This window comes from Spermophilus citellus, assembly GCF_964194105.1.
Source record: "Spermophilus citellus genome assembly, chromosome: 9".
Classification (NCBI taxonomy): Eukaryota; Metazoa; Chordata; class Mammalia; order Rodentia; family Sciuridae; genus Spermophilus; species Spermophilus citellus.
This window is the reverse complement of record NC_138191.1, coordinates 135,738,466-135,751,779: the sequence shown is the minus strand read 5'-3', so window position 1 is coordinate 135,751,779 and position 13,314 is coordinate 135,738,466. Positions and strand designations below refer to the sequence as shown.

Here is a 13,314-nt window from a genome sequence, read left to right as displayed (position 1 = left end):
AAGGACAGAGGTAGACCCCTCATCCCAGGAACAGGGTCAACAGAGTCTCTCAGAAAGCAGCCAGTCAACTACATCCCAGTAAGGATACATCCCGTGGGGTCCTGAGCAGTGCTAATGCCCATACTCAGAACCTGCCCCAAGCGGTTAGAAATGGACACTCTTTTCAAGCACACACAAAACATTCACCAAAGGTTGACCCGTAAAGCCAGAAGGCAGGTTTCAACAGTCTCCACAGGCTCATGTTTCCAAACCAGAATGCACCTGAGTTAGAAGTCACCGATCCTTACGCCCCTGTATGGCAGGAAAGATGACAGTCCACGTGCAGAGACCTGAGCCCCTGCCCTGCCCTCATGCAGCCTGCCAGACCTACCCTCAGCAGAGAGAAAGGGAGAGCAGCACAGTCCACCCACCGGCCTGCCCTGCTTAGGCCAGAGACCACACCGACCGCTGGGAGGGCACCTGGAAGGCCCTACCTTTGGGCAGCTGCTCCGGGGAGGGCTGGGCCTTCTCCACCTCCTCTGGCCGCTCCTCTCGGGCTCTCTCCTTGTTGTCTGAGCTCTCGTGCTTGTCCTCACCCTCCCCTCTGTCCAGGGCAGTTGACAGGGCCTGGAGAGGACAGGCTAGGGGCCTCAGCGGGAAAGGAGGGCGGGGCCCATGATCCTGCCTCCCATCACTTGCTCCCAGCCTGCTCCCCGCTCCCATCCAGAGGCCTCAAACTGGGAGCAAGGATGCCTGGGTCCTCATGGCTGGGCAAGGCCCAAGAGGGTCCCTAGACCCCCACCTCACCCAACGCCTGCTTCAGGCCCAGACACCAGCAGCCTGTGTACCTGGACATCCAAGGGCTTCTTTGGCTTCTGCACCATTGGCTCCTTCTCATCCACGAAGCCCAGCTGTGTTTCCATTTTGTCTGAAAGATTCAAGTGAAGCAGTGAGCAGGCGTGGTGGCGCACACCTGCGATCACTGGAGGGTGAGGCAGGACGATCGTAAGTTCAAGACCAACCCCAGGAACCTAGTGAGCCCCCACCTCAAAAAAATAAAAAGGGCTGAGGATGTAGCTCAGCAACAAAGCACCCCTGGGTTCAATCCCCAGTTTAAAAAAAAAAAGAAGAAGAAGAAGAAGAAGAGAGAAAAGTTCCGAGACAGAGGGGCTCAGGTGAAAAAGTAGAAGGGTAGGGAGTGGGACTGCAGGCCAGACAGATGGGGCCTGGTCCTCAGGAGGCTCCACGAGGACCAGAACTTTCAGGAGAAGTGGACAGGATTCCCAGGTACACCAGAGAGCACAGGCCTGGCCTCTAGTCAGAGACCCACGTAGGACGTTGGGCCCAGTGAGGCCAAAGTCAGGGGCTGTCGGGACAGGGCTGCATATAGCAGTGGCTGCCCCCTGGCAGGAGGCGGGTGAGGAGGGTGGAAGCCGGTTTTGATCCCTCTTGGGTACACCACTAGGCGTGAGGTGCTGGTTCACATGGTGACTGTCCAACCTCCCAGGCAGGAGCCAGGAAGCCTGGGTTTGGTCCACACTGGCTGTGTGCCGTTAGACAAGTGAGTCCCCTCCCCACTGTCAGGTCCCCATTACACACAGGAAAACTGAGGCTCAGGGTGGGTGACCTGCCCTAGGTCACACGGAGTTCAGGGCAGAGCCAGAGGCAAGCCCCAACACATCCACCTCCTAAGAGCATGCCTGCGTCCAGGAGCCTGGGGACAGGTGTCTGTCCCAGGCTTGTCAGGCCCAACTGAGGAAGGCACTTTGCTGAATAAGCACACGGATCACCAAAAGGACATCTGGAGACAAACAGCCCAATTAAAAATGGGTAAAGAATCTGAAAATACTTTTTTCTTTTTTCCTGGTATTAGGGATTGAACCCAGGGGCACTTTATCACTGAGCTACATCCCAGTCCTTTTCAGTTTTTATTTTGAGGCAGGGTCTTGCTAAGTTGCTGGGGCTGGTCTTCAACTTTTGATCCTCCTGCCTCAGCCTCCTGAGGTACTACAGGTGTGCACCACTGAGTTCAGCTTGAAAAGACATTTCTTCCAAAATAGACATAAAAAATAGCCAATAAGTACATGAAAAGATGCTCAACTCGCTCAGCCACCAGGAAAACGCAAATCAAACCACCATGAGCCGGCACTTCACCACCAGGGAGCTGGAATCCTGTCGGACAACCAGTTTCCTGAGTTTGGTGAGAACAGAGAACCGGGAACCCTCACACATCACCGGCAGGAATAAAATGGTGTGGCCACTCCGGAAAACAGGCTGGCAGCTCCCATATGACCCAGCAACCCACTCCCAGGTGTCTGCCCAAGAGTGGATGAAAAGAGAACAGAGAGAAAGGAGAGCCTGTGTCCACACAAAGACACGGGTGCAGACGCTCGCACCATCCACGCCAGCAAGGACGCGGAAGTCACCCAGCTGCCCATCAACGGATGAATGGACACGGGGTGGTGGATCCCTACAGGGAATGCCACTGGGCCCCAGGAGGACTGGAGAACCATCCGTGCCGCAGTGTGGACAGCCCTTGGAACGCAATGCTCCATGAGAGGAGCCAGCCAGCAAAGGCCACAGAGTGTGAGACCGGTTCATCTGAGACGTCCAGAACAGGCAAATCCAGACAGAAGCACACCAGCAGCTGCCCAGGGCTGGGGAGGGGAGACCGGCAGGGACTGCTGGTGAGTCCGGGCTTCTTTTGGGTGGAAGAGAGTGTTCTGGCATGCTTCAGAGGGCGCCGTGTGGTACACGGGCAGACTAGATCTAATAAGAGAAACCCTGGGCTGGGCGTGGTGCCTCAGGCCCGTCATCCCAGCTACCGTGTCTCAAAAAATGAACAGGGCTGGGGTGTAGCCCAATGGTAAGAGTGCCCCGGGGTTCAATCCCCCTACTGCACAAAAACAAGAGAAAAAGAAGAACCCCCACACACACACACTCGTAGAGGTAACTTCTGCAGGTACGTCCTTCATGGACTGCACGACGGGCTCAAGGCTACTGTGGCCTTGCCACTTCCTGTGACCCACATGCCCGCCCCTGCTCGCCCAGACTCGGACCTGGCAAGCCCAGTGGGGCTGGGGGGAGATGGGCAGGGCTGGCAGGCACCGGCGTGTTGGGGTCTGAGGAGATGACCTCTCCAGGCTTCTTGCCCTCGGGTCCCTCGGGGACCAGGTCCGGCGTGCTGTACTTCCCATTGACGTGCTCAAACTCCTGGACCTGGGGCCATGGGGAGAAGCAGAGAGGGTGGTGGTCGAAGCTCGGCCCAAAAGCCCAGGGGCAGTCACAGGACTGGACTGTCACAGGCTCAGTGAGTGCTGCCTCCGCCAAGGCAGACACACCCCTGAGCACAAACTCCCTGGCCAGCACCCCCGGCACCCCGGCACCCTGTGTGTCCTCTACCCTGGGACCCACCATCCTTGTCTTCACCATCTGGGCCCCTCACCCAGAAAGGCTTCTGGGATTCCTCTGGGCTGGCTCAGACCCTGGGCAGCCATGTGGCCTGTGCCGGGCACTTGCCTTGCCCTCTGACTGCTGACCCCCAGGGACAATGCCAGCAACCCAGGAAGGCACCAGGAAGGGCGCTGTGGAGGCTTACTCACCCACCTTCTTCCTAACCAGTGACATGACCCCGATGCGCGTGAGCACGTGCTGCCTGGAGAGGCCCTCCCGGGGCACGCCGTCCGCAAAGGTCTCCGCGCCGTCCGCCCCCGGCTCACACAGGTGCCGCATGAAGAGGGACACATAGGCTCTGGGGTGGTGGGGGGACTGGGGCTCAGGGAGTGGGGGGCCATCAGGACCCTCTGAGGAGGCTGGCAGGACCCCAGGGGACCACTTGGCTGGAAATGTCAACCACAGCTCACCTCCCAACCTGGCCTGCTGTGCCAGGCTCTGGGAGAGGACAGAGGGAGCCCTCCTGGCAGGGGACCCTCCTAGGATGGCCCCACCCTGGAAGACCCAGATGTTCCCCACTGTGGTGTTGCAGCCAGGCTAGGCAGACAGGCCGGCTCGCGTTTCTGCCAGTCACCCCACCAGCACCCCTCGAGGCCACACGACAGTGAACTTTCCAGAAGCCCTGAGCCTGGCAGCAGCAGACTGCACACTGGGAGGGCCTACACACTGGGAGGCCACACCTGGGCCACCACCTTGGTCCCTTTACCTAAACTCCTTCTCACTCTTCCCGCGGAGGTCTCGCACCAGCCAGTGGGAGTTGAAGGCATCCTGGGGCGGCATGCCCCAGCGCATGATGGCATTCAGAAAGGCTTTCCGCTGTCGGGCATTGAAGCCCAGGACCTGGGCAGGGCAGAGAGCAGGTGTGGGTCAGGTCAGAGACCGTGGGTGCAGAGAACTCAGAGATGGGGGAGAAGGAAGGTGGGGGGAGCCTGCCCCTGGGGTCCATCCCTGCCTCACCTCTACCTGGCATATGACCCTGGACAAGCCCACAGCCCCTCCTCCATACCCCAGGGGTGGCAGGAACGGGGAACTGGGAGAGACGGGGAACAGGCAGGCCCCACCTCAATGTTGCCACCAACTCGAGCAAGAAGAGGGGGCAGAGGCTTGTCCCTGTCACTTTTCAGCTGCCTCCTGGACTGCCGCCGTCCACCTGGGGAGAAGCCGCCACAAACCCTCAGGTAGGGCCAAGGGGGCCCTCCCCACCCCACTCACCAGCCCACCTCAGGAATCCTCCTGCTACTACCTCCAGTAGGACCCCAGCCACACCCCACGGCAGACCAGGGGCCCACGGCAGACCAGGGTCCACTGGCTGACCAGGTCACCAGCACGGATACTCACTCTGCCCTTCTGGTCTTTCCTCGAAGTCCTCATCCTCATCCTCGGAGCCGATGGAATACTCAGACTGGTTGTCTGAGAGCTCATCCTGCCACTCTGCAGGGAGGCAGGCAGAGTGCTTGTGTGCAAACAGAAGCCCACCTCCAACCCTCGCACCCCCAGGGCCAGGCCAAGCCCTATACCCCAGCCCAGCAAAGACAGTGACACTGACAGAGGCCACCAGGTACTTCCTGTGAGCTCACTTAATAGCTCAACTCCACTATTTAGGAATCACACCACGGAATACACTAAGAATCACCCCATCCCATCCTATTTTACAGACAGGGAAACAGACCTAGGAAGGCTTGCCCAACCTCATACCACCTGCAAGAAGTCACTGGACAGATTCCCGCCTCGTCCCCCTCCTCACACCCCAAACCCACCCAGCCCCCTTCTCCCAGAAGCCTCCCCAACCACCTCCCTGCCTGCAGAACTGCACCAGAGAGGGGGGCTCCTGCAGAGATGGCCCTCTGACATTCCAGAACCCCCAGGGTCTCCCAGCCGCAGCACACACCCTGGTCCTCTTGGGACGCGTCATTGTAGTTGACCTGCTTGCGGATGCGCTTGCCCTTGCCCAGATTGCGGGCCAGGTCCTCCTGCTGCTGCTCATAGTGGTGCCGCAGCAGCTTCTCCCAGTAGTCAGGGTCCACGTTCTCCTCCTGCTTGATCACCTCCCGCTCCACCTCCTCCTGGGTACACAGGCACAGGGGCTAGCAGGACAGCTGGCTGGACAGGCATCCCTGGCCTGTCTTGGGGCTCAAAGAGCAACTGAGAGTCCTGCCTATTCCAGGAAGCCTTCCCTGCCACCCAGCCCCAAAGGTCTTCTCTCCTGCCCTTCCTGCAGTCATTCAGTCACTACACAGTATTTCCTGGTCTTGTGCGAGCGCACACGGTTACAGGGCTGACAAGGCCCAGCCCCTGCCCTCAGGAGGCTCCTGGTTTTAAGGGGAAGGACAATTAATTAGCACGTGGTGCCTGGGGAGTTCAGGAAGAAGTAAAGGTTCTTGTGGGAGAAGGGGGTTTGCAGGGTGGGGAAGGCAGAAGACTCCAGGCAGCAGTGCAGGAGTGTTCCAGACAGCAGTGGTCCAGCCAGGCCAGATGCAGCCCCAGGCAAGGCTGGGAGGGGCCCAGTGGACAGACCCCTGAACAGGCCTCTCTAAAGGAGATGGCAGTTCCATGGGTACATCCCAAATGTCGGTGCTGGGAGGTGGAGAAAAACATCAGCAAGGATGTGGCTGTATGGTTCTTCCCTCTGCACCGCCTCAGCCTGTAGTGGGGGGCAACCCCAAACTAAGGCCACAGGGGGGTGCATGGCGGGGCAGGACCTGAAGAGCAGAACACTAAAGAGGGAAGTCCTTGTGGGTGGAGCAAGGCCGCAGGGCGGGGCCTGATAAGGGGGGGCTGGGGCTGGAGGGAGGAGCTTGATGGGCAGAGCACAGGCTAGGGGCAGGGCCTGATGGGTGGAACAAGGCCACAGGGCAGGGTGGGATAGGCTAGAGGGCGGGGCCTGATGGGGCAGAGTCACAGCAGAGGATCACAGACATACTGGCGGAGGCAGTCCAGGGACCTTACCACACCATCCTCTTCGCGCACCACGTACTGCGCCACCTTGAAGGAGCTGAGGTACTCATTCATGTTCTGTAGCTCCGTGTCGTCGGTGGCATCCTGGTTCCGGTCCAGCAGCTTGGAGATGGCCGCATCATCATAGTGGATCACACTGCTGTCCTCCACATCCTTGTTGTCACCTGAGCAGCAGACACAGTGCATTATGGGGACATAGGGAGTGTTCAAGCCCAACCTCTAGTCTCTTCCAGACTGGGCCAAGGAGTAGAGCAACCCGATGGGAGAAAACCTGGCTATAACCTGCACAGGTGCAACAGCCCCACTCCCTGGGGGGGGGCAGCTCTGGGCTGGACTCAAGTGGGCCTCCCTACCTGGCGGGGTGCTGCCGTGTTTTTTCTTTGCGCTGGCAGCCAGGGATCCCCCTTTGGAGGGCTGCACGTCAGGGATGGGCGTTACAGGCCTCTGGCCCTGCGACATCATACCTGGAGGGCAGAGGAAGGGCGCTGATGTGGTGGCACAGAGGGGCTGCAGGGTTGGTGGGCAGTGGACAGATGCCACCCTGGCCCACTGAGGAAGGAGACACGGGCAGGAGCTGAGGAGAGTGAGGCTGTGTATGGTGGGACTGGCAGGGATCCTGGACAGGGGTTCCTCACGCAGGTTCACCCTTGAACCCCCACCAGACTCCTGTGGAAGGGAGGCCCACCCTCCACGTCGTCCTTGAAGAGCTCCTCGGTGCCGAACTTGAGGATGTCATCCAGCTCCTGCTTGGTCATGGACCCCGACTTGGAGCCCAGGCCCGGACGCACCACCAGATGGGTGAGCATCATCTTGCGCTTGGCCACCTGCGTGATGCGCTCCTCCACAGAGGCCCGGGTCACGAAGCGGTAGATCATTACCTTCTTGTTCTGGCCAATGCGGTGGGCACGGCTGAAGGCCTGGGGAGACCTGGAGCTCAGTACCAGGATCTGACCGAGGACACTGGGTATGGGGTGGGGTGCCATGGGCTGGGGAGCTTCCCATGAGTTCATAACCATGAGAGAGTCACCCGAATGCCCAGCCTTGTGTGGATGTGGCAGCCAGGCTGGGACTGGATGAAAATGTGCCTGCCAGGTGGAACTAACTGTGACTGCAGGTGCGTGCAGGGGAGAGTGGTCTGTGTGCTGCCTGGAAAGGGAGCCACACGGTGGTGGGCCATGGGGAGACAGGGCTGCATCTCCCTAAGGGAGCTGCAAATGGGACCACAGAGCACATGTTACAAACAAACAGCCACCTTTCAAGGGCAGCAAGGGCTGGTCCTGAGGGTGACAGGACAAACCAGGGTTAGCAGCCAGCTTGCTCTGTGCCTTGCACACCCCCGGCCTTCTTGGGTCTGTTTCCTCCTCTGTGCAATGAGGGAGGAGTGGGGGCAAAGCCTCCACCGCAGGGGGAGGCCTAGGAAACTAGGGAGGAGTCAGGAGCATGGTCAGGGGGTACAAAGGATGGGGGTGGCAGGAGGGCCATAGACCTGGATGTCATTGTGCGGGTTCCAGTCTGAGTCGTAGATGATGACCGTGTCTGCCGTGGCCAGGTTGATGCCCAGGCCACCCGCCCGGGTCGAGAGGAGGAAGCAGAACTGCTGGGCCCCAGGGGCTGAGAAAGAGAGGCCAACAGGTAAGGGTGGGTTAATGGTGCCACCTGAGCAGGATGGATGGCAGGCAGAGGGTGGGAGGAGATATCATGGGCAGAAACCCCAGCAACAGGTCCCTGGCAAAGAAGCAGGACAAGACAGTGACCCCGTCGCAGATGGGCAGCCATACCTGCACTCAAGGAGGCGGGAGGAGCCCACCTGGGGCCACTTAGGCCCAGACAATGAGCGCTCCAAGCTCTGGTCCAAAGGAAGGAAGTCAGAATGAGAAGGAAGCCAATTTTTAAAGCCCAGATGGGCAAAAACCAAACCAGCAGCCGACAAATATCGGCAGAGCCCTCGAGAGGCCAGCAGCCAGGCCCTCGGAAGTTACACCCTCCATGTGCGTCAGTGGCAGGCTCTGCTAATAACTGGGCTTTATCTGGTGTCCACAGTAGAGGCCCAGCGTGCCAGTCAGACCCTCCGTACCGGCTTCATTTGATGACAAAGGTGAAATTTCCCTCCCCCATCTGCCTTTCATCTTGTGCTTTTCTAATTCTGTTCAAAGTAAGTGTTATCAGGTGGATTCCTAAAACCCCAACAGACCCCAGAAGGCCCGTTAGGACAAATCCTTTTAGCATTTAAAACTAAGAAGCCAGGCATGGCGGTGCACACCTATAATCCCAGCTACTCGGGAGACTAAGAGGATCACAAGTTCAAAGTCAGCCTGGGCAACCCATCAAAACCCTGTCTCAAAATTGAAAAATAATAATAAGTAAAAAGGTCGGGGTGTAGCTCAGTGGTAGAGGTCTTGCCTATCATGTGCTGGCATGGGGTTCAATCCCCAGGGACCCTAAGAGAACACAGTCATGACCTAAGGACTAGTCAGCTTTCATCAGTCATTGTGGAGTCCACCCAACATTAGTTGGGTTCCAGCTAAGAACCTGGCCTGGAGCAGAGGCTGAAGTGGGGTCCTAGTCAGAACCCTCGGGTGGGGTGGGTACCGTTGAATCTGTCGATTGCTTCTTGCCGGAGGCCCCCGGTGATGCCACCATCAATCCGCTCATACTTGTAGCCCTCGTATTCCAGGAAATCTTCTAGAAGGTCCAGCATCTTGGTCATCTACAGGGAGAGGGGTGCGTGAGGAGCGGCCAAGGAGCCAGGAGCCCACAGGACCATGGATGGGGGAGGAGAGGGCAGCCCACTGAGTGGGGAGACAAAAAGGACCCAGGCAGACCCAAGACAGGATTCCGGAGAACATGGCTGCCAACCATCCAGCAGCCAATCCACCCTCCACACCAGCCCCCAAACATGACCCTGAGCAGCAGCCTCCCCTGCTCATGCCCCTCAGAGTGGAGTCGCAGCTCCTAAGCCAGCAGTCAAGGCTCTGAGGCCCAATACTCACTCCCCCCACCGACATTCCCAACTAGACTCTTCCCACAATATCAACCCACCCCCCTTTCTGCCTGGGGAACTCAAATATCACCTCCTGCGATATCCTCCCTGACGTCACTCTTCCCCATCACCCTGCTGACTGCCCAGCAGTCTTGAGATAGTTCAGCTGGATATGAAACTACCAGCAGGCACTCCCTCGGTGCATGGAGATTTTGCCATCCTCTGTGTCACCTGTTCCTGATGGACAGTGCTGGTCCTCTCCTTTGTAAGCTTCAGGTGTGAAGTGCTAGTTTCCCTACCAGGTGCCGAGGGCTGGGTTTACTGATATGGATCTTGCTGGAGCTCTAGAGCACACTGTAGATCTGAGACCTCATGTCTTTCTCCAAGTCCATGAACTCGTCAAGTCTTGCTTTCCATGGTTCCCTGGTTTTTCTTCTCCAACTCCTATCAGATGATTGTTGGGGCCTCACAGGCTACCACCATGCTCTTTTTCTCGTCTTTGTCTAGCTATATCCTAGGAAGTTCCTCGGTACCAGGTTCTAATTCATCACTGTTCTCTTCGTTGATGTAAAAAATTTATCCAGCCTGGTGAAGTGTTTTATTTCAGTGACTAAATTCCTCTGCAGAATCATCTGTGTGCTCTTGTTTTATTACCTCCTGCTTTTACCTAAATGAATTCTTCTTCATTTATAGGTGTTGGTTAATCCATTATTTTTTTGAGGACCCTAAACATGTTTCTGGAAAGTCTTTTTCAGGCAATTCTATCGTTGTTTTGATGTGGATTCTAATTATGGTTTTGTGGGATGTCTTAGCAGCCAGTTCCACTGTGAGTTTGGGAGTCTGGGTTTGCTGGCTCACTTGGACAGGAGGAGGCCGCCTCTGTCATGCTCCCTTTGCACACATTTCTGGCGCTCTGACAGTCCACTCTACGTGGTCCCAGGCGGACTCTGCCAGATTAGGTCTCATGTGGGCAGTGGTGTTGGGGGAATGTGGATCCAAGTTCAGACACAGGTTGCCTGCTTCCTTGGGACTCCAGCCCACTGCCCGCCTGGGGTGTGATCAGGGCTGCAGACAGCAGCAGTTGTTTTTGCTTGACCTCTGTGCAGAGGAGCTGGATTCCACACTCTGGCTGTGAGCAGTGGCCTGGCTGGGCCTGACCTCCAGGGGAGGTCAAACCGTAGGATCCCGCAGGCCCATCGCTACGGCCTCCAACACAGAGCTGACTAGACTCAGGCAACTGTCTCAAAAACTCTTCCTCTCTAAAGTAGGCAGATTGAGAGGAGGGGCCAGATCATTGTTCGCTATGCCCATGGGCCTAGGACGGAGCCTGATAGACAGTGGCCGCAAATGAAGGAATGGAGGAAAAAGTGAGCCAACCTGAGGCTGAACAGCCCTGCCTCTCTGTGCCAACAGGAATGCTGCCAGTGAACCTCAGGATCACGCTGGAGAGAGGGGCGCCTGGAGCTGCCCCACAGTTCTCCCAAACCAACCCCAGGGCCCCCTAATGACAGGCCTGGCTGCAGGGGTGAGAGCAGAGCAGAGGAGGCGTGACAGGGCAGAGGGTGGGGCTGATCTTGACAGCAGATGTCATCTACAGGGAGAGGGGCTCCTGAACTTTGCCTTCAGCCAGCCACTGGCTGCTTCTCGCCAGGGCACACAAGGGAATGATCCTCAATACCCAAGCCACATGGACCAGCATTAGTGCCTGAGGGCACAGGCAAGGCAGGCACTCAGCCATCGAGGCAGGGTGTCAGCTGGGGCTCCTGGGTGGCCCACCTGAGAGAAGATCAGCACACGGTGCCCCTCATCACGCAACTTCTTGAGCATCTTCTGCAGCAGCATGAGCTTCCCCGAAGACTTCACCAGGGAGCTGCCATCATAGGAGCCATTAGGCAACACAGGGGCCTCCTGGGGACACAGCAGAAGAGGGCCATGGTGAGCGTCCCTCCCTGGCTTGGCACCCAGGAGGCTGCAGGGGACAGATAAGGGTCTAGCCATGGGCCAACTCCCTATCTGCCCTGCTGAGCACAAAGCCCAAACCAGAGCTGGATCAACAGCACGGGATGGGCTGCGGATCACATGGGCGCTGGCTCCGGGCACCGTGTTCCCAGGTGGGGCACAGACCTGCCAGCCCTGTCCTTGGTCTTGCTCCCTAGTTCTCTGCCACCTGAGTCTCACAACAAGGATCTCAGGCTGCCCTAGGCTGGGACACCCAGGACAGACATCCCTGTCCATCTCAGCAGAGTTGGACAAGGAGGAAGAACTGCAGAGGGTTCAAACTAGAACCCAATGGCAGGGATACTGGGGTGGTGAAGGCTGACGTTCACCGGGAACGCCAGGCGCCGAGCTCTCTGCAAGGGTGTGCCACCTGCACGTGCTCCTCCGACCCTAGCAGATCTCTTCCAGGTAGACACTGCTCCTGTTCCTATTTTACAGAGGAAGATGTCAGGGCTCAGAGAGGAACTTTAACTTTCCTGAGGACATAGTGCTGGGGTTGAAATACATGGTTCCAGGGATTAGCATCTCACCCATGGCTGCCGGACTCCCCCTGAGAGCCGGTGGCAAACTCCCTTAGGGACTGGGCACAGCCCTCGAATCCTGCCCTGGAGCCCTGGCACTAGGAATGAAGGGGTCTTTGGGGTGACCTGGTGGCCCCTTGACTCTATGCATCATGGGGAGGGCCCGAGGGAAGGAGAAGACTGAGCCAGGCAGTGGACAAAGGCAGGTTTCAGAACTTCTGGCATGAAGGGGACCCAGGCCACCTCCAGGTCCTTGGGGGAGCTGAGGGCCCAAGGGCCCAAGGCCCGGGTGCAGGCACCTACCACTGCAGCCACAGGGAAGAGGTAGGGGTGGTTGCAGCACTTCTTCAGGTCCATCATGATGTTGAGCAGGGACACCTGGTTCCCGCCCCCCTTGGAGTTCAGCGCCTCGAAGTTCCGCGTGAGGATGAACTTGTAGTACTTCCTGCAATGGACACAGGCAAGGTGCTCTGTGCACCCGGCCTCCGGCCTCCAAGGGGCTCACTCTGCCCTTCAGGGAGGCTGGGGCCCCTGCCAGGCAGCTCTGGCAGAGAGACCCCGAGGAGCCCCAGAGGTGGAGCCACCAGGGGAAATCACCCGGCAAATGGTTGGGAGCCAGACCCGGCTAGAACTCAGGCAGTGCAGACACTGCGATCTGAGAAGAGCCCCAAGAAGAAAGGGTCGGCGAAAGTGAGCCCAGGCCTCCACCATCCCAGGGAGGGGCCCAGGAAGGCCAGCTTGGGGCCTTCGGGCGGGGCAGAGGCAGGTGACTCCCAGGTGGCTGAGCCCGGCCACGCACTTCTGCATCTGGCTCAGCTCCACGCGGACGATCAGCTCCGTCTTGGCCGGCATGTTCTTGAAAACGTCGGCCTTGAGCCGCCGGAGCATGTGGGGCCCCAGCAGGTCGTGCAGCTTCTTGATCTGGTCCTCCTTGGAGATGTCAGCAAACTCCTCCAGGAAACCCTCCAGGTTGCTGCAACACAGACAGGGCTGAGGGCCAGCAGCAGAGGCCCAGGACACACGGGCCTCTGCAGAGGAACTCAGGGTTAGGGTAAAGGGGCCGGGGCAGAGAGCTCAGGCAGCACAGGGCATAGGACAGGGGGCCCAGGCACTGCCCTAAGAAGCCATCAGCCTAAGCCTGTGTCACCCCACACGCCACAGCCCTCTCTTTCTGCCACACAGGATCTTTCCATCCTTGAGGCATCCTGGGTGGGAGCTCTCCAGGACTGTCAACCAGACGACAAACCAGCTACTGAGGCCCACAGGCCCAAGGTTATGCAGCCGGCCAAAACCTGCTCCTGGCTCAACCCCTCCTGATTCCAAAGTCAGCCCTCCTCACCCTGAGCCCCTCATTCTGAGCAGGAATGTGGGGTGGGTAACAAGGGGACTGGGGAAGCAGGTTCCATCTCCACCCTCCCCCGCCCTGGC

General features: G+C 58.4%; 1 protein-coding gene across 1 annotated transcript in view; it reads right to left on the bottom strand.

Moving 5' to 3' along the window:
* CHD5 (chromodomain helicase DNA binding protein 5) overlaps positions 1–13,314 on the bottom strand; it is a 58,906-nt gene that overhangs the window by 11,240 nt on the left and 34,352 nt on the right. Inside the window, exons 18-33 of the mRNA XM_081307730.1 lie at positions 12,686–12,859; positions 12,190–12,331; positions 11,144–11,275; positions 8,977–9,094; positions 7,874–7,998; positions 7,073–7,304; positions 6,741–6,851; positions 6,379–6,551; positions 5,321–5,495; positions 4,771–4,863; positions 4,494–4,582; positions 4,139–4,272; positions 3,586–3,730; positions 3,039–3,198; positions 828–907; positions 474–606 (exon numbers count right to left, since the gene is read on the bottom strand). Coding sequence (XP_081163856.1) covers positions 474–606; positions 828–907; positions 3,039–3,198; positions 3,586–3,730; positions 4,139–4,272; positions 4,494–4,582; positions 4,771–4,863; positions 5,321–5,495; positions 6,379–6,551; positions 6,741–6,851; positions 7,073–7,304; positions 7,874–7,998; positions 8,977–9,094; positions 11,144–11,275; positions 12,190–12,331; positions 12,686–12,859 — 2,216 coding nt within the window. The remainder of the gene's footprint in view (positions 1–473; positions 607–827; positions 908–3,038; positions 3,199–3,585; positions 3,731–4,138; positions 4,273–4,493; positions 4,583–4,770; positions 4,864–5,320; positions 5,496–6,378; positions 6,552–6,740; positions 6,852–7,072; positions 7,305–7,873; positions 7,999–8,976; positions 9,095–11,143; positions 11,276–12,189; positions 12,332–12,685; positions 12,860–13,314) is intronic.